Genomic DNA, 23,260 nt, shown 5'->3' with positions numbered 1-23,260 from the left:
TCGAGAAGTGATTGTTTCGAAAACTGGGTCTTTGTCTGCTGCCCGGGAGACATACAAAGGTCAGCATGACAGGGCTGCTGGGCAGAGAGGCGAGACCCAAGGCTTTGCTAGACAACCGAGACATTTTTTCTGTGAACAGCATGGTCGAGAAATGAAGTCTTTGAGAACCGAGGTGTTGGAGAGCTGAGGGTTGACTGATTGTGACGGTTTGAAGACATTCCAGGTTGTCATACGGCTTGTTCTCAGTGAATCTCGGACTGCTGATATTCAGAGCCCTTAGAATCAGTGTTGAAATGTACTACATGTATTCAGTGGCTTTAGTTCTGGACCTTGCTCACGAGGCCCGGGCCCATCTCTTGAGCAGTTACAGGCCAGGCAGGAGGAGCGGGCTTTGAACTGGTGGTGGTGACCCGGTGGTGGTGGCAGGCAGGGCTAGATGAGTGGGCACTGGCAGGGGGTGGAGAGAGGAGCCGCTCCAGAGAGACTGGCTGAGGACTGGAGGAGGTGCTCAGGGCCTCTGTGCATGGACTTGGCACGGAAACCTTTCTTTCTTTTTTTATTCTTGACAACAATTCTTTTTTTTTTTTTTTGAAAAGGAAAAACCCTTTCACTCTTTAACCATTGATGGTGAAGATAAATTTTCGTCAACTTAGATATGAATAAAAGTTGTGGTTTTGGTGATAGGATGTTAGGCTCAGTCCACGCTAGCAACATGGGCATCTCAGACTGGCCTCCCCTCCTGGGACGGTTTGTTTACAGGAGACACTTCCCTCCCCTGTCGATGGGTTGCACAAGAGGAAGTGAGGAAAGGCACGCCACTGTTTGTGATAAGCACTCAGCTTTTTTTTTTGTATTGGATCATTTTTATTTATTTATTTTTTAATTTATTTTTTTATTGATTATGCCATTACAGTTGTTCTATTACCCCCTTCATTCCCCTCCACCCTGCACACCCCTCCCCCACCATTCCCCCCTTTAGTTTATGACCATGTGTCTCAAGTTCTTTAGATTCTATATTTCCCATACTATTCTTGCCCCCCATCAATTTCCTATCTACTGTCTATGCTACTTATTTTCTGTACCTTCTCCCCCCTTCTCCTCCTCCCACTCCCCTATTGCTAACCCTCCTTGAGATCTTCATTTCTATGTTTCCGCTCCTGATCTCGCTGTCCTTTTAGTTTGCTTTTGTTTTAGGTGTGGTTGTTAATAACTGTGAGTTTGCTGTTCATGTTTCTTTAACTTCTTTTTCTTAGATAAGTCCCTTTAACATTTCATATAATAAGGGCTTGGTGATGATGAACTCCTTGAATTTGATCTTATCTGAGAAGCACCTTATCTGTCCTTCCATTCTAAATGAAAGTTTTGCTGGATAGAGCAATCTTGGTTGTAGGTCTTCGGATTTCATGACTTGGAATACCTCTTTCCAGCCCCTTCTTGCCTGTAAGGTCTCTTTTGAGAAATCCGCTGACAGTCTGATGGGGACTCCTTTGTAGGTGACTAGTCCCCTTAGCTCTTGCTGCTTCTAGGATTCTCTCCTTCATTTTAATTTTGGCTAATGTAATTCTGATGTGCCTTGGTGTGTTCCTTCTTTGGTCCAACTTCTTTGGTACTCTCTGAGCTTCCTGGATTTCCTGGAAGTCTATTTCCCTTTGCCAGATTGGGGAAATTCTCCTTTATGATTTGTTCAAATAAGTTTTCCACTGGTGGCTGTGCCTTTCCCCCTTCTGGTACCCCTATAATTCGGATGTTGGAGCGTTTAAAGATGTCCTGGAGGTTTCTAAGCCTCTCCTCATTTCTTTGAATTGTTGCTTCTTGACTCTTTTCTGTTTGGCCATTATTTGCTTTCTTCTGGTCCACTCCATTGATTTGAGTCCCAGTTTCCTTTTCATTGCTATTGGTGTCCTGTGCAATTCCATTCATTTCAATTAGTTTCGCCTTCATATATTTGTCTAATTTGTGGCTATAATCAACCAGTTTTGTGAGGATCCTGATGACCAGTGTTTTAAACTGTGCGTCTGAGAGTTTTGCTATTTCTTCATTGCTTAGATTTATAGGCTCTGGGGCTTTGAGATCTTCTTGAGCCATTTTTGGTCTGTTCACGTGCCCATTAAGTGTGAGTATGAGTAGCGGAGCCTTGGACTCTCAGGTCGCTGGGTTGTGACGCTGTATGTGGGGGCGTGGTCAGAGCAGGGAAATGGCGGCCCCCTCTCCTGTTTCATACAGCGGAGCCTTAGGTAGTTCACCAGGGTGGGGCCACTCAGAGTCGCTGGGTTATGACGCTGCATGTGGAGGCGGGGTCAGAGCGGGGAAATGGCGGCGTCCTCTGCTGCCGCTTGCCGCTGGGTCCCGGTCCAATCGCCCACTCCCTCGCTTGTCTATCCTCGCACAAATGCCCGACCACAGTCAACCCGTAGCCCTGCTCCCTCACTTTCCCTGTGGTTGCTGGGTCTCTCACTAGATCCAACCCTGCGCCTGGATTCCGTGCCCCCGAGTCTGTCTGACCGAGTTTTCCTGTGCTACTCGGCTCCACCAGCTGCTGGTTTCACCCCTTATGGGTCAGGCTGAAGAATTTGTTGTTATCAGACTTCCGAAAAGTTTAATTTTCTGTGTTATGGCTGTGTTTTCTGTTGTTATTATTTAGTTGTCTCTAAACTTGGTTGTGAGAGAAAGCACGGCGTCTCCACCTGTGCCTCCATCTTGGCGGAAGTCAGCACTCAGCTTTAAAAACAATAAAAGAGCAGCAGCTGCTGCCTTCCTGTGTAAATTGTCACGTGCAGATTTGAGCCCAGATCCTAAGTTATACTTGGTGAAAAAGAAGAGTTAGATTAATCATAATCTTTTCCCCTTAGGTAATTTTGTGAGAACAATTTTGCAGCCTGCTTTTCATTTAATTGCCAGTGAGGATGACGAAGATGCAGGTGGGGTTCCAGAGACGGCAGGCCGTGGGCCTCCCCACTTTTCTGGGACACCAGTTCAGCAAGGAGCTTCCTGCAGCAGCCTGTCCACAGCGGAGGAGAGAGGGGAGAGCTGGACGCGTGATTCTGGGAGGCCGGAGGGGCTGGGGTCGGCTACGCCAGGCAGCCCTGACCTTTCGTTCTTGGTTGTGAAGAATGCCTCGGGGGAAAAGTGTCTTTTTGTAGATCTAGGTAAGTGACAATGACATGTCTGTACGAGACTGTCCCTGTGTCCTGCTGTGAGTGACATGTGCACCAGGCCAGCCCGAGCTCCCAGAGGAGTGGTCCTGGGTGGCTGCTGCTCTGCCGTGTCCACAGGGTTCGAACCTGGGGCCTCAGGACAGAGCACAGTGGGACAGCACTCCCCTGCTCTGCAGTAGGTCCCACTTGATGGCATGAGTGGTAAGAACAGGAACACAGTGCTTTCGTGCGGCCAGCAAGGCCGGCGTGCTCTGCCCTGAAGATCTGGGCGGCCCACCAGCCTTAGGGACAGTGGTGGCTCCTGTGGCCCTGCTCTCTCCTGCCCAGCGGGCTTCTGGTCTCTGGAGAAGCGCGGGCAACCTGACTTTCACCCGGCTGGGAGCATGCAACCCAGCGAGGACTCTGCATTTACCCAGCCGTGTGTGGGAGGCAGGAGCTGGTTTTTATGTTGCGGTTTGAGCTTGCGATTTGAAAAGCAGCTCAGAGGGTTCCACGTCGGCAGGCTTAGTTGCAGGCAGCACGGGTGGGGAAGTGCTCCTGCTGACCCGTGTGTCCATCTCGCACTCCTGACAGCCAGGCGCCGTCATTTGGGAATGCAGTAGGTGAGTGCAGTGAGCAGACCTGCGTGTCATCAGGAAGGTGGCCTCTGCCAGCTGGACCGATGTGTAAGAAACCGGGGACAGTGCCTAGCAGGAAGCCGATCCAGGGAGAGCGCCACCGCCCGTCACTGCCCGCCTCTCCCGCTGCCCGTGTTAAAGACCCCGAACGGAGCAGCCCGACTCACGACAGCTTTAGACTTGAAAGCTGGGTAGTGTGCAAGCGAGGAAATGTCTCTGATCTGCTTAGAAATATTATATCACCGTTCCCAGAGTTACTTGGATAACAGAGAGGACGGGGAAGTCATTCCCTAAAGCATCCTTGGAAAAGTTCAGAGTTTTAGTGCTACACACCAAAATTTTAAAAAAACAAAACATTTTTATAACATTCAAACAGAAACATGCATCATTTATGAGTGTGCAGGTCAGCGAGTTCCTGGAAAATGAACACGTCCTGTCACCACACCATCCAAGACCAGACACAGAAGGTGCCGGGACCTCCTCCGAGCCCCTTCCGGCACCACCCCCGTCCCCCTCGGAGAGAGGCCAGCACTGATCCGTCCTCCAGCCCCACAGGCCAGGGCTGCCTGTGTTGAACTGTTCGTAGTGAGAATTGCATGGCGAGTGTTCGTGGCACTTTCCCTCCCTTAACGGCGTCTCTGATGGACCAAGTTGTGGACGTTGAACAGCAGTTGCCTCACTTAGTGACATTCACTTTCTGGTTAGTGTCCTTGTTTCCTGTTGAACAGACACTTCCTTTCCCAAGTTCAGACAGACGCTCTGCCTAGCTTCTAGAGGCCTTATCTCGTCACTTATACTTATCTTTTATAGAACCTGCAATCCACTTGGCATGGATTTTTGCTTGTTAGGTGAAAAGGAGTTACAATTCACTTCTTCCTGCCTGAGCACACACCTCCATTGCGGGCTTCGTCCCCAGTTGGGGCTTGTGTGGGAGGCAACTAATCGATGTTTCTCTCTCATGTTCACGTCAGTCCATCTCTCTGTCTGTCTCTCAAATCAGTAAACATCCTCGGTGAAGATTAAAAGAAATTTACTCTTTTCCTATGTGGGTATCCATTTCCCCAACACTATTTGTTGAAATAACTGTCCTATTTCCTGGAAGGACATCCTTGTCATAAATCACGTGTCCGCATAGTCTGCTTCTGGACTATGTTCTGTTTCATTTTTCTTTTACTCTATTTTTGTGCCAGTACCACAATTGTCGTGATCAACACAGCTTTCCTAAAAGTCTTGACATCCAAGAGACTAAGTCCTCCAATTCTGCTTTTTTGAAATTTCTTGGCTGCTCTAGACTATTTGCTTTTCTTTTTTTTTTTTTTTTAATTTTTTTATTGATTATGCTGTTACAGTTGTTCTATTCCCCCTTTCATTCCCCTCCACCCTACCCCCCGTCCCCACCATTACCCCCCCTTTAGTTTATGATCATGTGTCTCAATTCCTTTAGATTCTATATTTCCCATGCTATTTCTTGCCCCCCCCATCTATTTTCTATCTACTGTCTATGCTACTTATTTTCTGTACCTTCTCTCCCCTTCTCCTCCTCCCACTCCCCTGTTGCTAACCCTCCTTGAGATCTTCATTTCTATGTTTCCACTCCTGATCTCGCTGTCCTTTTAGTTTGCTTTTGTTTTAGGTGTGGTTGTTAATAACTGTGAGTTTGCTCTCCTTTCACTGTTCATGTTTAACTTCTTTTTCTTAGATAAGTCCCTTTAACATTTCATATAATAAGGGCTTGGTGATGATGAACTCCTTGAATTTGATCTTATCTGAGAAGCACTTTATCTGTCCTTCCATTCTAAATGAAAGTTTTGCTGGATAGAGCAATCTTGGTTGTAGGTCTTTGGATTTCATGACTTGGAATACTTCTTTCCAGCCCCTTCTTGCCTGGAAGGTCTCTTTTGAGAAATCCGCTGACAGTCTGATGGGGACTCCTTTGTAGGTGACTGTCCCCTTAGCTCTTGCTGCTTCTAGGATTCTCTCCTTCATTTTAATTTTGGCTAATGTAATTCTGATGTGCCTTGGTGTGTTTCTTCTTGGGTCCAACTTCTTTGGTACTCTCTGAGCTTCCTGGATTTCCTGGAAGTCTATTTCCTTTGCCAGATTGGGGAAATTCTCCTTTATGATTTGTTCAAATAATTTGAACAAAATTCAAATTCAAAAAATTTGTTCAAATTTTCCACTGGTGGCTGTGCCTTTTCCCCTTCTGGTACCCCTATAATTCGGACGTTGGAGCGTTTAAAGTTGTCCTGGAGGTTCCTAAGCCTCTCCTCATTTCTTTGAATTGTTGCTTCTTGACTCTTTTCTGTTTGGCCATTATTTGCTTTCTTCTGGTCTACTCCATTGATTTGAGTCCCAGTTTCCTTTTCATTGTTATTGGTTTCCTGTGCAATTCCATTCTTTTCAATTAGTTTCGCCTTCATATGTTTGTCTAATTTGTGGCTAAAATCAACCAGTTCTGTGAGGATCCTGATGACCAGTGTTTTAAACTGTGTGTCTGAGAGTTTTGCTATTTCTTCATCGTTTAGATCTATGGGCTCTGGGGCTTTGAGATATTCTTGTGACATTTTTGGTCTGTTCTGGCCCTTTAATTGTGAGAAGCGGCGCCTTGGACTCCCAGGTCGCTGGGTTGTGACGCTGTATGTGGGGGCGTGGTCAGAGCGGGGAAATGGCGACCCTTCCGCTGTTTCTCACAGCTGGGCGAGGATCAGCGCATTAGGTGGTTCACCTGGGCCGGGCCACTCAGAGTCGCTGGGTTATGACGCTGTATGTGGAGGTGGGGTCAGAGCAGGGAAATGGTGGCGCCCTCCACTGCTGTTAACCGCAGGGTCCCACCGGGCTCCGGTCCAACCGCCCACTTCCTCGCCTGTCCACCCACGCACAAATGCGCAACCACAGTCAACACACAGCACCGCTCCCCGCTGTCTCCCCTGCGGTCTCTCGCCTGGTCGCTCGCTCGGTCGCTCACTAGGTCCAACCCTGCGCCTGGATTCCGCGCATATGGATTCCGCCCGCCTGAGTCCGTTCCTGTGCAACCCCGTTTCACCAGCCGCTGGTTTCGCCCCTAACCGGTCAGGCTGAAGAATTTGTTGTTAACGGACTTCCGAGAAGTTCAATTTTCCGTGTTCTGGCTGTGTTTTCTGTTGCTAATATTGAGTTGTCTCTAAACTTGGTTGTGTGAGAAGGCACGGCACATCCACCTATGCCTCCATCTTGGCGGAAGTCCCCTATTTGCTTTTGTATTTAAATTTTAGAATCTGCTCATCAGCAGTCTGTCCACCTGGGGAGAGTTGACATCTTTATGACACTGAGTGTCCACCCCGTGACCACGGTTGTGCCTCTGAGATGTTCTTCCATTTCTCATACTGATGTTTTATACTGTTCTGAAGAGGGACCCCGCACATCTTGTTAAATTCATTCTGGAGAGTTGATATTCTTTTTGTTTGTTCAGACAACAGACATTGGTCTCCCACAGTCCAGAGGCTGGCGTGCGGGGTCAGGTGCCCGAGGGGCCGGTTCTGGGCAGAGCCCCGTGTGTGCTTTACGGATGATGAGTCTTCGCCTCGTTCCCTCACGCGGCCGAGAGGCAGAGAGACTGGAGGTTTTAACGCCTCCTCCTCTGAGATCCGACACCACCAATCCTCACGGCCTCGAACGCTCTCCCACAGCCTCACACTTCTTTTTTCTACCTTCGTTCAGCATTTCTATTTATTTACCATGGGAAGGCGGCCCCCACACAATCTCTCGGCCATTTCTGGATGTGGCCTTCTTCCATGCCCTCTCCTATTTATTTTCATTTATGTATTGCTTTTGTTTACATCCGATAGAAAAGTTGTTTTTCTTTTTCAAAAAATATTTATATATTATCGTTTGCCTGAAGGTGATTTCTTTGCCTTTGTTTTATTATTTTTAAAAATTATTTTTTAAATTAAGGTATAATTGATATACAACATTAGTTTGAACTGTATAGCACAATGATTTGATGTTTGTGTATATTACAAAGTAATCACAGTGAGTTTAGTTAACATCCATCACTGTACATTGTTACAGAAGTTTTTCTTTCTGGTGATGAGAACATTTAAGATCCACTCTTCTAGCAGCTTTCAAAATATGGTACAGCATTATTATTAACTATCGTTGCGATGCTGTACTTACAGCCCCAGGGTGTATTTATTTTTATAGCTGGACGTATATTCCTTTGATGCCCTTTACCCGGTGGCCCACCTCCCACCTACGGCAACCGGCAGAGGTGGCGGTTTCCTGTATCTGTGATTTGGGGGTTTTTTGTTTGTTTTAGGTTCCAGGTATAAGTGAGATCCTGTGATGCTTGTTTCTGTCTTTTTTTTTTTTAGCATAATGCTTTCAAGGTCCATCCATGTTGTCACAAATGGCAGTATTTCTTTGTTTATTTTGGCTGAATAATATTCCTTGTACAGTAGTCCCCCCTTTTCTGATGGGGCCATGTTCCAAGACCCCAGTGGATGCCTGAAACTGCGGACAGTGCTGAACCCTGTGTGCGAGGTCTGTGCAGAAAGTATCCGGTCACGTAGCATGAAAAACAGAGACATTTACTGAAGATACAAAATACAAGAAACATTGTGCACAGGACAATGACACCTCAGTCCCCTTCAAAGTAGGCACCTCGGGACCTCACACAGTTCTCCCTATCATCATCAGCTGCCCATTTGTACTTTCCCAAATTTCATCAGTGTTCTGAAATCTCTTCCCTTTCAAAGGTGATTCTAGTTTGGAGAAAAGCCAGAAGTCACAGGGCACCAAATCTGGGCTGTAGGGGGGCTGAGTCACCTGGGTGATTTAATGTTTTGCCAAAAAACTCTGCATGAGATGCGATGCATGAGCGGGCACATTGTTGTGATGAAGCTGCCAATCACCAGGTGCCCACAGCTGTGGCCTCTGAATCATCTGAATAGTTTCCATGGAGGAATGTTTAAGCTTAACACAAAATTGGACGCAGATTGGTTGTTCTACTGGCTCAGTCATTTTGAATGTGACAGCCACACAGTGCCCATGCTCACTCAATGGCATCTACCACCCCACTGACTAGTACAGTGAAGTCGTCACTATTCACACGCGTGCAGTCCAGCCCGTGCTCCCTGGCTGCCAGGTCACGTGGATGTCACACAGACCATCCTCATTCTACTAACAGTGGCTGGACCTTTTTTGGACAGACCTCATAAGTTATGTTGTTATTCTATATGTGCATACTGATGATCAAGTTTAATTTATAAATCTGGCACAGTTAAAGATGAACAATAATCACAAAGTAGAACAGTTATAACAATATACTAAAGTTATACGAATGTGGTCTTTCTCTTTCAAAATCGAATTCTACTGACCTCACCTTCTCACTTAGGTGAAGGACTGTAAGGCTTTTCTCTGGGGTGTCTACATTGCCGTCATCACTGCTCCTGCAGGTTAGGGCCATTGCTAAACGCAGTAAGGGTTATTTGAACGTGGGTACTGCAGTTCCAGGAATCTCGATCTGATAACTGAGACGTACTAAGGAGGTGTGGAAGGGATGACTCATGTCCCTAGCAGGCTGAAGCAGTGTCCCACCAACACAGCACAGGGCATTCCCTTCTTTCCACATCCTCACCAACACTTGTTACTTCTTAATCTTTTGATGATAATTCTAGCAGGTGGGAGGTTGTATTGCATTTGTGTTTCCTGGATGACTACGGATATTGAGCATCTTTGTGTAGCTCTTGGCCGTCTCTATGTCTAATTTGGGTAGGTGTCCATTCAGAACCTCTACCCATTTTTAACCAGATTGTTTGGAATTTTTTTTCTTCTTTTTTTTTTTGCTGTTGTGTTATATGAGTTCTTTAAACAGTTTGGCGGTTAGCTCCTTATCAGATACGGGACCTGCAGGTGTCTCTGCCATTCCGTGGGCTGCCTTTTCATGCTGTCGACTGTTCCTTTTGCTGTGCAGAAGCTTTTCAGTTTGAAGCCGTCCTGCTTCAAATTGAAGCCGTCCCGTTTATTTGTGCTTTTGCCGCCTTTGTTTTCAGGGTCACGTTCAAAACACCATTGCCAGGACCGGTGTCAGGTAGCTCACTGCCCGTGTTTTCTTCCTGGGGTTCTATGGTTTCTGATCTCACATTCGAGTCTGACACTCACTTTGAGTTAATTTTTATGGGGTAAGATAGTGGTCCATTTTCACTCCTTGGCATGTGGCTGTTCAGTTTTCCTAACATCACTTACTGAAGAGACCCTCCTGACCCCATTGTATATGCTTGGCTCCTCCGATGTAAAATAACTGGCTGTGTATGTGTGGATTTATTTCTGGGCTCTTTATTCTGTTCCGTTAAGCTGTGTGTCTTATTGCCAAAACCATACTGTTCTGATTGGTGCAGCTTTGTAATAGAGTTTGAAATCAGAGAGAGTGGTGCTTCCTGGTTTGTTCTCTCTCAAGATTGCTTTGACTGTTTGTTAGGGGGAGGGCTTTGTTGCCATAAATTTTAGGATTATTCGTTCTATTTCTTTGAAAACTGCCATTGGAATTTTTATGAAGATTGCATTGAATCTATAGATTGTTCGAGGTAGTATAAGCATTGCAATAATATTAAATCTTCCAAACCACGAGCATGGAAAATCTTTCCTTTTCTTCTTTTTTGTCTTCTTTAATTTCCTGTCGCCTTGAGACCCGTCCCCCACTCGTGAGTCTAGGCAGAGGCCTGTTTTATCTGTTCAGTAAACCGGTTCTTGGTCTCATTCTGTTGTCTGTTTTAGTCCCTGTTTCATTTATATCTGCTCCGACCTTTGTTATTTCCTTCTTTCTACTAACTTTTTGGGCTTTGGTTTTCTTTTTTTAGTTCTTTGAGGTGGAAAGTTAGGTTGCTTGAGGTTTTTGTTTCTTGACAGGGCACTTACCATTCGTTCTTTGTGTTGCATTGGCCACACCCCGTAAGTTCTGCTTGTGCTGTGTTTCCATTTTCATTTGTCTCAGAGGATTTTTATTTCCCTTTTGAGCTCTTTGTTGACCCTTTGGTCGTTCAGTAGCACGTTGTTTAATCTCTATGTATTTTTGAATTGTCTGGTTTTCTCATAACTGATTTCTGTTTCACATTATTGGTTGAAAAAAAATCTTGGAATGATTTCGGTTTTCTTAATTTGTTAAGACTTGTTTTTTGCCCTTGCTTTCCATATGCACTCAGGAGGAAATGCCAGTTATATTGCTTTAGGATGCAGTGTTCTGTATGTATCTGCTGTGCCCATCTGATCTGACGTGTCTTTGCAGGCTGGTGTTTTCCTGTTGCTCTTCTGGGTGGTCCTTCCATTACTTGTCTGAGTAGGTACTAATTTCCCACACTATTATTGTTATGCTGTATATTTCTTTCTTTCTTTAGGTGTATTTATATTTCTGTTATATATTTATGTGCTTCTGTGTCGGTTGCATAAAAATGTACAAATGTTACTATCTTCTTGTTGGATTGACCCCTTTTTCATTAAGTAACTCCTGGCTTTGTCTTGCCATAACCTTTGTTTTAAAGTCTATTTTGTCTGGAGTGTACGTGTAGCTACCTCCACTTTCTTTTGGTTTCCATTCAGACGACATATCTTTTCCCATCCCTTCATTTTCAGTCTGCATGTGTCCTGGCATCTGAAATATCTTGTAGACACACGTAGATGGGTTTGTTTTTGTACCCATTCAGCACTCTGCCTTTTGAATGGAGTTTTCAGTGCAGTTACTTTGAAGGTAATTCTTGCCGAGTGAGTGTGTGCTGACACTTTGTTGTTTTCTGGCTGTTTTGTCGTTCCTTTCTGCTGTCACTGTTTCTCTGTGGCTTGGTGATTCTTTTTGATGGTATGCTTAGATTTCTTTCTCATTTTCTTTTGTGCATCTACTATAGGTTTTTGCCTTGTGGTTACTATGAAGCTTACCTATAACAACCTACATTGTATTATAACAAGATACATTAAATTGGTAACAAGTTTTAATGCATCCTAAAGTTCTTCCTGTCTCTTTCCTCCATGTTTTATGTTTCTGATGTCACACTTTACATTTTTATCTTGTATATCCTTTAGTTACTGCAGTTAGCTATTTTTGCCACTTTAAAAAATTTTTGTACTTGTTTTATAAGTGATTAATCCAGTACTCTTACTATACATTTATCTTTTACCATTTACCAGTGTAATTTATGCCTTCATATATTTTCCTATTATGAATTAGTGCCTTTTTCAGTTTTAAGATGGCCCTTGAACATTTCTTGTAAGATTGGTTTAGTGGTAGATTTTGCTTATCTGCAGAACTATCCTTGAATATGAGTGATAACTTTGCCAGAGTTGGGGGAAATCCCCGAAGTCTAAATTTAGGATCCACTGCCAAGAACCGACACGTAGCCTTATTCAAATCCATAGCAGCTTTAATAGGAGAAACTTACATGTACGGGCAAAGCAGCTGCTCCTAGTGGTGGCAGGCTGGCAGGAATCCACACCCTTCCCAAGGCAGAGCTCCTTTTCAGAGGGGCTTAGTAGCACAGCCAGATGGACGATGGTAGTACAGACCTCCTGAGAGAACAGTGTATCACTAAGTCAAAGAAAAGTTAGAAGACACCATCGGGAATTTGTTACACTCTACGCAATTCATTTGTCTTTGTCTTTGGGCTGCATTCAGTTTTCTGGGCATTCAGCCCAGTGTGAGGTCACAGAGCATTACACAGTCACAGTGTTCAGTATCTGCCAGACACCTTTGCTGCTTGAGCCAAATTGCATCTCTGAAGCGAGTTCCCCTACAGCCAGGTAGAATACTCTTGATTGGAAGTGTTTTTCTTTCGCTACTTTGAATACATCGCGCTCCTCCTTCTGGCCTGCAGGGTTCCTGCTGAAAACTGTGTTCATAGTTTTACGGAGATTCTCTTATGTGAACCACTTGTTTTTCTCTTACTGCTCTTAAGATTCTCTCTCTTAACATTTTTTTTTCATTTTATTTATAATTTGTCTTGGTGTGGGTTGCTTTGGGTTCCTCTTATTTGGAACTTTATGAGCTTCCTTTGTTAGTATGTCTGTTTCCTTCCCCAGGTTAGGGATATTTTCAGCCATTATTTCTTCAAATAAGTTTTCTCCTCCTGTCTCTCTCTGTCTCTCTCCCCGTCCAACTCTCCCACCCTAGGACTCCTATAATGCAAATGGGAGTCCCCTTGATGTGGTACCGTAGTTCCTTAAACTGTCTTCGCTTTTACATTCTTTTGTTTTTGGTTCTCTGGGTCTTTGATTCTTCTGCTTCATCCAGTCTGCTGTCGAACCCTTGTGTACGTTTTTCTGTCCAGTTATTGTACTCCTCTGTACTGTGGATTGTTTGGTACGTTCTTAATTTTCTGTCTCTTTGCTGAAGTCTTCACCATTTATCTGTCCTCCTTTGAGTTCACTGAACATCTCTATGACGACCACTTTGAACTCTACATTAGATAAATTAGTTCATTTCATTTTTTTTCTTCTGAAGATTTATCTTTTTTTTCTTTTGGAACATACTTCTTAACTCTGTGTTGGTTTCTGTGCATTAGATGGAACAGCCACCTCTGCAGCCTCGAAGGCCTGGGTTTGTGTGGTAGGGATGTTACTGTTAACCCTGCCCGAGCTCTTTTTGCTCTCACGCCTTTGTGGCTGTCCAAGCCCTTTTACCGTTAGAAGCTTCCAGCTGTTGGCAGAGTGCTGAGAACAGTCTGTGTCTCAAAGGAGAGCATCTCAGCACCTGGGTCTATGCCGGCTGGAAGCCAGACCCTTGGGCTGCGGCTTTTAAAGAACACAGATATATATATGCAACCCTGTTCTCTGGGACTGCAAGTGCCAGCTCCCCTGGCCGCCAGAGCCAGACAGGCAGGAGGTGTTTCCTGAGCAGGAGTCACAATAATAGGGGTGCTAGATGAGTGTGTAAGCTCCTCTCTGGGACATGCTGGTGAGGGAGAGGGGCGTGCAAAGACAGCATCCCCGGCTCACGTCCCTTAGGAATAGCTCCATAGCTTCCGAGTGTGCGCCCAACCTGAAGCCACGGAGGGCATGGCTCTGGGACGAGCAGTGCAGTCCCTGTCACAGCAAAGCCGTGAGTGGTTTCTACAGTCTGGGCAGCGCCCCAGGGGAGGGAGCCTGCGGAGAACTGCCTCTCCAACTGGCCCAGTCCTGTGGGACCCAGGAAGGCAAGGCAGTCCAGCGGTGCACCCCGAGAGGCAAGCCGTGGTGCCGGGCCATGCAGAAGCTCTCCTCTGGGAGACAGTGGCGCTCTGGACACAGCAGGGAGAGCACAGAGATGGGGCCCACTGGCCGGAGCACACAGTGCGCACCTGCTGAAGAAACGGAGGGGGAAGGGGGAAGAAGAAGGTGGTGCCCACTGGCTTTAGCAAAGCAAAGGATGAGAACATGGAAGAGGGTGCCTGTCTTAAAGCCTCAGGGCGGGGACCATCAGCTGTGACAAGGCAGGGGAACAGCAGGACAGTGGTGGCCTCCGTCCCCAGGGAGCGGCTCCACAGGCCCCAGCCCCACGGGCTGACACATCGCAGTTAGCGAGTGGGTTTCTCTTCATAAAGGCTGGTGCGGTTCAGGCTGCTCCTGCGCTGGGGCCTGGGGTGTGTGGGTCCATGTGGGGGCCTTTTAAGGGCCACGCCTCCGTTTGCCACAGCACCCCCTCCGGATTCCATGGCCGTGAACCCAGTTGGTCTTCAGAGCCAGGCGTTTGGAGGGGTCGCCTCTCAGTTGCTGGTCCTCAGGCAGGGTTCCGTCTCCTTCCTGGTGTGGGTGGCCACGCCGGCAGTGGGGTCACGGTGAGATGTGTGTTGGGCTTTTCCACCTGCTGTGGTGTGGTCTCCCTTCACTTTCCATACATGAAGGACCTGCCACTGGGTTCTAAGTGTTTTCAGAAGAAATCCTTCCATGTGTAGCTGCAGGTTCGCTGTGCCCATGGAAAGAGGATATTTTTCTCAGTGTTCAGGATTTTCCTGGGTTGCCATGTTGAATCAGAACCAATCATTTCTTCTGACAGTGCGATCCAAAATTAAGTTAATGTTTGCTGACTATAAAAACAAACTGAAAGCATGCATTCATATTTAAAAAATTTTTGATACAGGAGTTTATACAAGAAACAGAAACTTTCGGCTGTATAAGTCATCAAAAATAGGAAAACTTGTGGTTCTGGAGATTGCTGAAGATAACACATTTTCTGTTCCACGGTCAAACAAAATTTCTGAGGAAAATCAGTATTTCCTGTCTTCTTTGGTCAGCAACGTCAGGTACGTGGTGTCAGAGGTCGACCACCGCTTGTTCCTGAGTGGGAAGCAGTGGGTGGCATTGAACAGCGTGAACTTGTAAATTCTGTGCATTCGTTCTACTTTAAAAAAAAGGAAGTCGGTTTCTAAAAATCTAGGTTATTGTTTTCTTTTGTTTAAATTTATTTTCTAACCACTTACTACTCTGTGTCCTTTTATAATTATATTTTAAATATTACAGTTTTTCTAAAATGACTAACATTTCTATAAAGAAAATAAAAATTAGTTTTATTTTATTTGGAAATATTACTATTAACATATTTCTATATATGCACATCCATATAATTTGTGTAACTCCTTCACTCAAAAATATATATTTTTTTATTGATTATGCCATTACAGTTGTTCTATTCCCCCTTCATTCCCCTCCACCCTACCCCCCGTCCCCACCATTACCCCCCTTTAGTTTATGACCATGTGTCTCAAGTTCTTTAGATTCTATATTTCCCATACTATTCTTGCCCCCCCCCATCTATTTTCTATCTACTGTCTATGCTACTTATTTTCTGTACCTTCTTCCCAACTTCTCCTCCTCCCACTCCCCTGTTGCTAACCCTCCTTGAGATCTTCCTTTCTATGTTTCTACTCCTGATCTAGCTGTCCTTTTAGTTTGCTTTTGTTTTAGGTGTGGTTGTTAATAACTGTGAGTTTGCTGTTCATGTTTCTTTAACTTCTTTTTCTTAGATAAGTCCCTTTAACATTTCATATAATAAGGGCTTGGTGATGATGAACTCCTTGAATTTGATCTTATCTGAGAAGCACCTTATCTGTCCTTCCATTCTAAATGAAAGCTTTGCTGGATAGAGCAATCTTGGTTGTAGGTCTTTGGATTTCATGACTTGGAATACCTCTTTCCAGCCCCTTCTTGCCTGTAAGGTCTCTCTTGAGAAATCTGCTGACAGTCTGATGGGAACTCCTTTGTAGGTGACTGTCCCCTTATCTCTTGCTGCTTCTAGGATTCTCTCCTTCATTTTAATCTTGGCTAATGTAATTCTGATGTGCCTTGGTGTGTTCCTTCTTTGGTCCAACTTCTTTGGGACTCTCTGAGCTTCCTAGATTTCCTGGAAGTCTATTTCCTTTGCCAGATTGGGGAAATTCTCCTTTATTATTTGTTCAAATAAGTTTTCCAGTGGTGGCTGTTCCTTTCCTGGTACCCCTATAATTCGGATGTTGGAGCGTTTAAAGATGTCCTGAAGGTTCCTAAGCCTCTCCTCATTTTTTTGAATTGTTGCTTCTTGACTCTTTTCTGTTTGGCCATTATTTGCTTTCTTCTGGTCCACTCCATCGATCTGAGTCCCAGTTTGCTTTTCATTGCTATTGGTTTCCTGTGCAATTCCATTCATTTCAATTAGTTTCGCCTTCATATGTTTGTCTAATTTGTGGCTATAATCAACCAGTTCTGTGAGGATCCTGATCACCAGTGTTTTAAACTGTGCGTCCGAGAGTTTTGCTGTTTCTTCATTGCTTAGATTTATAGGCTCTGGGGCTTTGAGATCTTCTTGAGCCATTTTTTGGTCTGTTCACGTGCCCATTAAGTGTGAGTATGAGTAGTGGAGCCTTGGACTCTCAGGTCGCTGGGTTGTGACGCTGTAGGTGGGGGCGTGGTCAGAGCAGGGAAATGGCGGCCCCCTCTTCTGTTTCATACAGTGGAGCCTTAGGTGGTTCACCAGGGTGGGGCCACTCAGAGTCGCTGGGTTATGACGCTGTATGTGGAGGCGTGGTCAGAGCGGGGAAATGGCGGCGCCCTGTGCTGCCGCTTGCCGCTGGGTCCCGGTCCAATCGCCCACTCCCTCGCTTGTCTATCCATTTTCCCCTTTGCTCTCATCCCTCTTTCCTTCTCTTTTCCTCCTATTATTCACACTTTTACATCATTGCAACAAAGTTTCAAAGGCTCTGGATGTCTGGGGAACAGAATTGTACTTCATTCTTTAGCATCAGCTGCCCCAGAGTCCTCTGATTCACTCTGTGATTGAGGGGGGATATCAGATGATCCCCAAACGACTCTTCATGTGGGTAAGATTGGTGCTTTTTTGGTGCATGCGGCTTGCCCTAGAACAGCAGCTGTTGAACAAAGGATTTTAATACGGAACTGTCTGAAACTGTTTCCTTTCTGTAGCCATGTCTCTTTAATTCTAATACAGTGTGACTGTTTCTTGAACTTATTTATTTCTTCAGATTCTCAGCAACTTTACGAATTCTTACCTGTGACACACCCATGAATAAACAAAAACAGCCTGGGCATTTTAATAGTACCACCACTTCAGGTAATTTTAAACAAATAACTTTTTATAAAAATTTAAGGACACTAAATCTGTTTTGCCTTTAAAATCTTAAGTGTTCATATCTACCGATCTTTTACACTGAATAGGTTTCTATCCAAAATGAATATAAAGGTATTTTTAAAGGTTAATCACTAATTTTCACTTTATAGCATTTTTCAAAAAATATGAAAATAATATAGTTTGTAAAGGATAAACACGTATCAACATAAAAAACTAGACATTCTACTCCTCCCTCTTTACGCAAAGGCGGGTAACCACTGTTAGTAGTTCCCACTTACCGTATTTTGCTGTGTATAACGCGCACCCATTTTTATGCACATTGTACACGGGGTTATCATGCCCATTATTCATCATACCCATGTACAATGAGCATCCTTATTTCCCCCTCAAAAATTTGGGGAAAGTATTGTACATTGTACACAGCAAAATACAACAACCAGGAGTTTTCCCTGTATTTCCAGTATTATGGAGAATGTCTTCACTCTTTTAATGGCTGCATAGTTTTTCATAAGATTCATTGTACATACTATTCGTTCCTATACTGAAGAACATACAGGGTTTTTTCCCTAAGATTTCATACGCTAACTCTCCAGTGAACATTTTTATATACGTATTATGGGCTATTATTTGTAATAGTGAAAAAGTGAAAACAATCTAAGTGTACAACAAAATAGGATTGATTACATAAGTCTCTGTAGTCATGAACTTTATAAAGCCTGTATTAGGTGGAAAGTGTCCATTTATGATGTTAGGTGAGAAAGTAAGTCAAGAATGATATCAAGTTGTATGTGGAGTATGATCCCAAGTTTTAGAAAATATAGATAACCTATTTATTTTCTTCTGATTAACAATTATTCTAGACATTGACTGGAGTTTATTTCTCTCTGTTCTGCTTTAATATACTTTCCAGATTTTCTCCAGTCATGTACATTACCTCTGTAAGTGACATATGGGCTTTAAGAAAAGTAGATTATTCTGTCTTTAAACACTGGGTGAGCCTCGAAATAAATTGCTCTCGGTTATTCCAGTGGATTCTCAAGTACCGAATGCAACTGAACTGTCAGTGCCCGCAGCTCACGCCACCAGAGCGCACGCCTGCACTGAGCAAGTCGAGCTTGTGACTGGTGGCCGAGATGGGACCCACACCACAGGGGACTGTGGGGTGACCCAGTATGGGAGTGGAGTAGGATTCAGCTTGAGTTAGGCGCTTTTGAGGAGGGTCCGTCAGGGACAGTTCCGTGATTATCTCAATAAATCTTATCGAGAAAGAAGGCACTCTCCAGGGAGACGGAAGCTGCATTTGGTAAACAGCCAGCCATTATTTACATCACACAAGATAAGGGGCAGTTGGCCTTTTTTTGTGGCTTGGAAAACGTCCGTCCGTTTTGTCTGCGTTCAGACAAGATTACAGAGCGTTCTTGTTTCTGTCCTGAATTGCCACGGCCACAGGAGGGCCTTACCAGATGGGGAAGTTTTGTGGAAGGTTCTGCATAATGAATGTTGCGAGGGCGGAGCTCTGAGTGCGGGCCAGCCTGCGAATGGGCCCAGCTGGCCTCAGTCCCGAGGGCAGCTCCTGAATGCAAGGGGCTGCAACTGACGTGACTGTAATGCCTTTCATAATAACCAGCTGACATTCGACTTAATTGAGAGGTTTGAATTCTGCTTGCTCCCCTGCAGGATAATACATGGCTGGCTAAAAGGCAAATTGCAAAAAAAGGTGGGAAGGAAGGTGACCTGTGATTTTACTGAACAACTTAAATCAAAATTTAACACACCTTTTAGCCATTATAATTTTTGATTAATTTTTCTCTCTATTGCAGTAGAAAACATTGAAGGTTTTCAGGCTTCGCCCTACCCTGAAATTGATCAATTTGTTCTTTCTTTGGTGAATAAAAATGGCATTAAAGGAGGTAAAGATCATCTTTTTTTATTAACTGTTACGTTATAAAGTAATAATGCCTTTAGAAACTTTTAAAATATATATTTATTTTTAGACAGAGGGGAAGGGAGGGGGGAGGAGAGTGAGAAACATCAGTGTGTGGTTGCCTCTCATGCGCCTCCTACTGGGGACTTGGCCCGCAACCGAGACATGTGCCCTGACAGGGAATTGAACCTGCAGTCCTTAGGTTCGCAGGCCAGTGCTCAATCCACTGAGCCACACCAGCCGGGGCTGAAACTTTTTGTTTGCACTTTAGGAATTCGGTGTTGGAACTACTTTTTTCGAGAGCAATTACTGGTTTTTGACATTTGTAAATATCGCTGGTGTGAAAACATTGGAAGAGCCCACAAAAGTAATAATATCATGTAAGTAATTTTGTTGTTTATTCTATGTAATCAATATATTTAGCATATTTTTATTTTCTAAAGTTGAGAATATACAAATGACTTATAGTTACAATTCAGTTTGAAGCCTGTGCTATATTACCAAATTTTAATTATGAGCTTCTGACCAGCACCTGTCACCTCTATTTGTATTGTACTTGCTGAGTGGATACTGACCCTTCTCAAACACAGTTACTTGTTCACGGGACCTGGGTCCTCTGATGACCTCCTGAACACCAGGGTCAGGCTGGACACTGCCACCCTCCCCCCAGGCCTCGCTCCACATGGGTGTTTGGGGGTAGCACAGCCGCCTCCCACACCCCAGCTCTACAGAGAGCACGTCAGTGGAAGGAGTGAACAGCGTGTGATACCGAGGATGTGACCTGGGAGTAGTTTGCAAGGTGCTTGGCGGACACCCGGGGTCACTGTCTCCCTGGGGAAATGCTGACGTCCTCCGCTGCTGTGCCATGTGGTTTGGGAACCGCGGCACCAGCACTCGCTGGGAGTTGCTGCTGGCATGTTTGTGGGGCAGTGTGACCGCTGTCTGCAGTTGTCCCTCCTGGGTATGCGTCTGACCACCACGTGGGATCGTGGGACGTCAGTTGTTTTGTTTCCTTTTCTGGGAACTGTGGGAAGGTTCTGCAGCACTGAAATTTTACATTTAGTGGTTAAAGGATTGCTTACGTGTCCTGTAACTTTTAAATTTTGCTTAGTTTGGTAGATTTTTATCTATTACTTTGTCTATTTTACTGGCAAAAGTTCATAGTATTCTTATATTTTCAGTATATTCTGCATTTGTAGTTGTATCTGTACTTAATTTCTAATAATATTTGTGTCTCTACCTTATTTTTTTTTTTTTATCAATCTTACAAGTATTTTATCAGTTTTCACAATCTGAGCTTGTTGATATTCAGAAAGTCTGTTCTTGTCCTGGCCGGGTGGCTCAGCTGGTCAGAGCTTCGTCCCACACGCCCAAGGGCTGCAGGTTCGATCCCTGGTCGGACGCACACAGGAGGTGGCACGTCACTGTCTCTCTCTCCCCATCTTCCTCTAAAATCAATAACCATGTCCTTGGGTGAGGATTAAAGGCTTTTTGTTCTTCCTTCTGATGTTTTAGTTTATTAGGGTTTATTCTGTTGTTCCCTTTCCTAGTTACTCATTTGTTTTTAGCCATTTTTTGGGGGGGTAAATAAGCTTTTAAGATGGAAAGAAAGCCCTCTCAAGATTACTTTAGCTCTCTTTCACTTATTCGAATATGTATTTCCAGTTCTAACCATTCACTGATTTTTCCTTGAGTCATTGGTTACTTACAAGTTTTTAATTTCTAATTTTGTCTTTCTAGTAGCTATCTTTATTTCTCAGTAATTTGCTTTGTGATCAGAGAATGTTATGTGAATAATTTTAATGAGTCACATTGTACCTGGCATAGCCAATTTTTATGTTTATAAAAAGTTGCTTATAATTACTTGAAGTAGTAGTACTCATAACTATCATACCAAATTTAATTGCTTTTTAATTATATAATTTTTTTATATCCTTACTGATTGGCTTTGTTGTATCACTTATCAAAAATGATTTTTTAAATCTTGGTTTATGGTAGGTTTGTTTATCCTTGAAGTTATCCATTTTGCTCACACACGGAGGGGGGGCAAAAGTAGGTGTACAGCTGTATGTGGAACAGTGCGTTCTTGTATTATTATTTTCCAACTAACAACTGTACACCTACTTTTGCCTCACCCTGTATTTTGAAACTAGACTCTTTGGTGGATACAGAGTGGGAACCGAACCTTCCTGTGAGGTGTATTTTTGACGACCAGTTTGTTTATTTTTTGGCTTGGTGTATTTCTGTGCCTGTGCTTTGAGTTTTTACGTTTTCTCCATCTTTATGTCTCAGGCATATCTCTTTTAAACAACATGGAGCTGAATTTTGTTTTCCATCCAGTGTGGCTGTTAGGTAATAATTTTTTAAATTTTTTTTCTTTTTATAACAAAGGATTGTGGTTGATCTGAAAAATGAAGTTTGGTATCAAAAATGCCATGACCCCGAATGTCAAGCAGTGAACTTCAAATCTGACCGTGAGTTACTTTTCCATTTACCACTAAGTAAAAACTAGGTCTTTATAAAACAGTTCCACTGTCTTTCTGACTCAGGTTCCCCGTTGCCTGCTGAAGTCCGCCTGTCATTTCTTCTCGAAGAGGTGAGTGCGCTTTTTGGTTTCCTTCTCCTGACTCACTGGCTCCACCACATACGTCAGCTGAGTGGTGTCCCAGATGCTCCCGGGAGCCTTTAAACAGCTGGTACTTGGCTTCCACTGCAGACTCCATTGTAGCGGCTGCCCCGTCTCGGCACGCCGCAGTCCTCGGTGCTGCGCCCTAAGAAGCCGCACGGGACCTGTTTAACCAGCCCCACGCAGTCAAAACGTTTCCCCTGGGCTGCTCTTCCAAGTGCACTGAAACACTCTTCATGTTTCTTTATACCTGTAGGAAAGATTTCTAGAGGTAGAATTATGTCAAAGGGTACATACACATACATCTTTCCTTAGTCAAATATTTTACATTCCTTGTAGAAAAAGTCATCCTCACTCCTAACTAGTTGGATAGAACCAGTGTAAATGTTTTGGTGCGCATCTTCCAGAACGTGTGTGTGTGTGTGTTAGGCTTCCCCACTGAGACGCATGGCCAAACTGCTGTCCATCTCCACTATGAGAGCACCTGTTACCCTACATTGCTCATTTTTACCAACCTAGTAGCCAAAAAAGTGGCATTTCGGTTGTTTTAATTCACATGTATTAATTATTGATGAAGCTGAACTTGTTTCAGATTCACTGCATTTCTGTTACAGACCACTGCAGCCATGCGATGGTCTGTGTGGTCTTAGCGTTTTATGAGAAGTCTGTACTGAGTCCCCCTCTGCCCCCTTAGATCACTCAGTGCCCCCCCTGCCCCCAGCGGGCACACACAGCTGTCAGCCTCCTCCCCACAGTGTGTGGTCAGAGTGGAAGCCGCCCGGTCGCAGCTGAGTGCTGGATTCACAGTGCAGATAATGGTCTGGTACCTATTCAGTTTGATTTCTTTAAAAAAGTCCCCTGAAAAATCTCATACATTCAAGATAGAAATGCAGAAATCTCATTTTTGGTCTCTAGAAGGTGGACATAATATAGCTGGTAGGCAGATTCTCTGATAAACTGCCAGGATAAAAAGTGTTTTAAAACAAACTTTTGCCTCTGGGAGGGAGAAGAACGTCGTCCTCATTCATCTGGAGTTACTTTAATGCACGTTTGTGGTTTCAGTGGCTTTTAAGGTCTTTTCTGCTTATCAAGTTAAAGCACTTTGGTATCACCACCACTGTACAATTCGCTTTGGTTTTTTATTAAAAAATTTTAAAAGAACAGTTTAATGAACATCAGTGTACCTATCAGTTTTAATGTTTTTTTTGTTTTGTTTTCAGTACTTTAAAGTACTGATGTTACTTGCCTGCTTTTCCATTGCACTGATCATCTTAGTTTTTAAACAATTTTACTTAAAAAAATGTGTAATGTGCAGAAATGCACAAGAACAGGAGCTCTCTCGAACTCCTTTCACCGGAGTGGCCACTTGTTAGCACGTGGCCA

General features: G+C 44.2%; 1 protein-coding gene across 12 annotated transcripts in view; it reads left to right on the top strand.

Annotated features, from left to right (window-relative positions):
* Positions 1 to 23,260, top strand: part of PRIMPOL (primase and DNA directed polymerase) — a 42,876-nt gene that overhangs the window by 14,431 nt on the left and 5,185 nt on the right. For 9 of the 12 annotated variants that reach the window (XM_053659906.1, XM_053659908.1, XM_053659912.1 and 6 more), the window contains 7 exons: positions 2,850 to 3,146; positions 14,847 to 15,009; positions 17,221 to 17,309; positions 19,148 to 19,237; positions 19,523 to 19,631; positions 21,643 to 21,725; positions 21,801 to 21,847. In XM_053659906.1, the coding sequence (XP_053515881.1) occupies positions 2,850 to 3,146; positions 14,847 to 15,009; positions 17,221 to 17,309; positions 19,148 to 19,237; positions 19,523 to 19,631; positions 21,643 to 21,725; positions 21,801 to 21,847 (878 nt within the window). The remainder of the gene's footprint in view (positions 1 to 2,849; positions 3,147 to 14,846; positions 15,010 to 17,220; positions 17,310 to 19,147; positions 19,238 to 19,522; positions 19,632 to 21,642; positions 21,726 to 21,800; positions 21,848 to 23,260) is intronic. The other 3 variants (XM_053659913.1, XM_053659915.1, XM_053659914.1) reach the window with 3 other exon arrangements.

This window comes from Artibeus jamaicensis, unplaced genomic scaffold (genome assembly GCF_021234435.1).
Source record: "Artibeus jamaicensis isolate MK-2021 breed Jamaican fruit bat unplaced genomic scaffold, CSHL_Jam_final scaffold_833, whole genome shotgun sequence".
Classification (NCBI taxonomy): Eukaryota; Metazoa; Chordata; class Mammalia; order Chiroptera; family Phyllostomidae; genus Artibeus; species Artibeus jamaicensis.
Note: the sequence above shows the minus strand (reverse complement) of the source record. Positions and strands in the feature narration are given on the sequence as shown.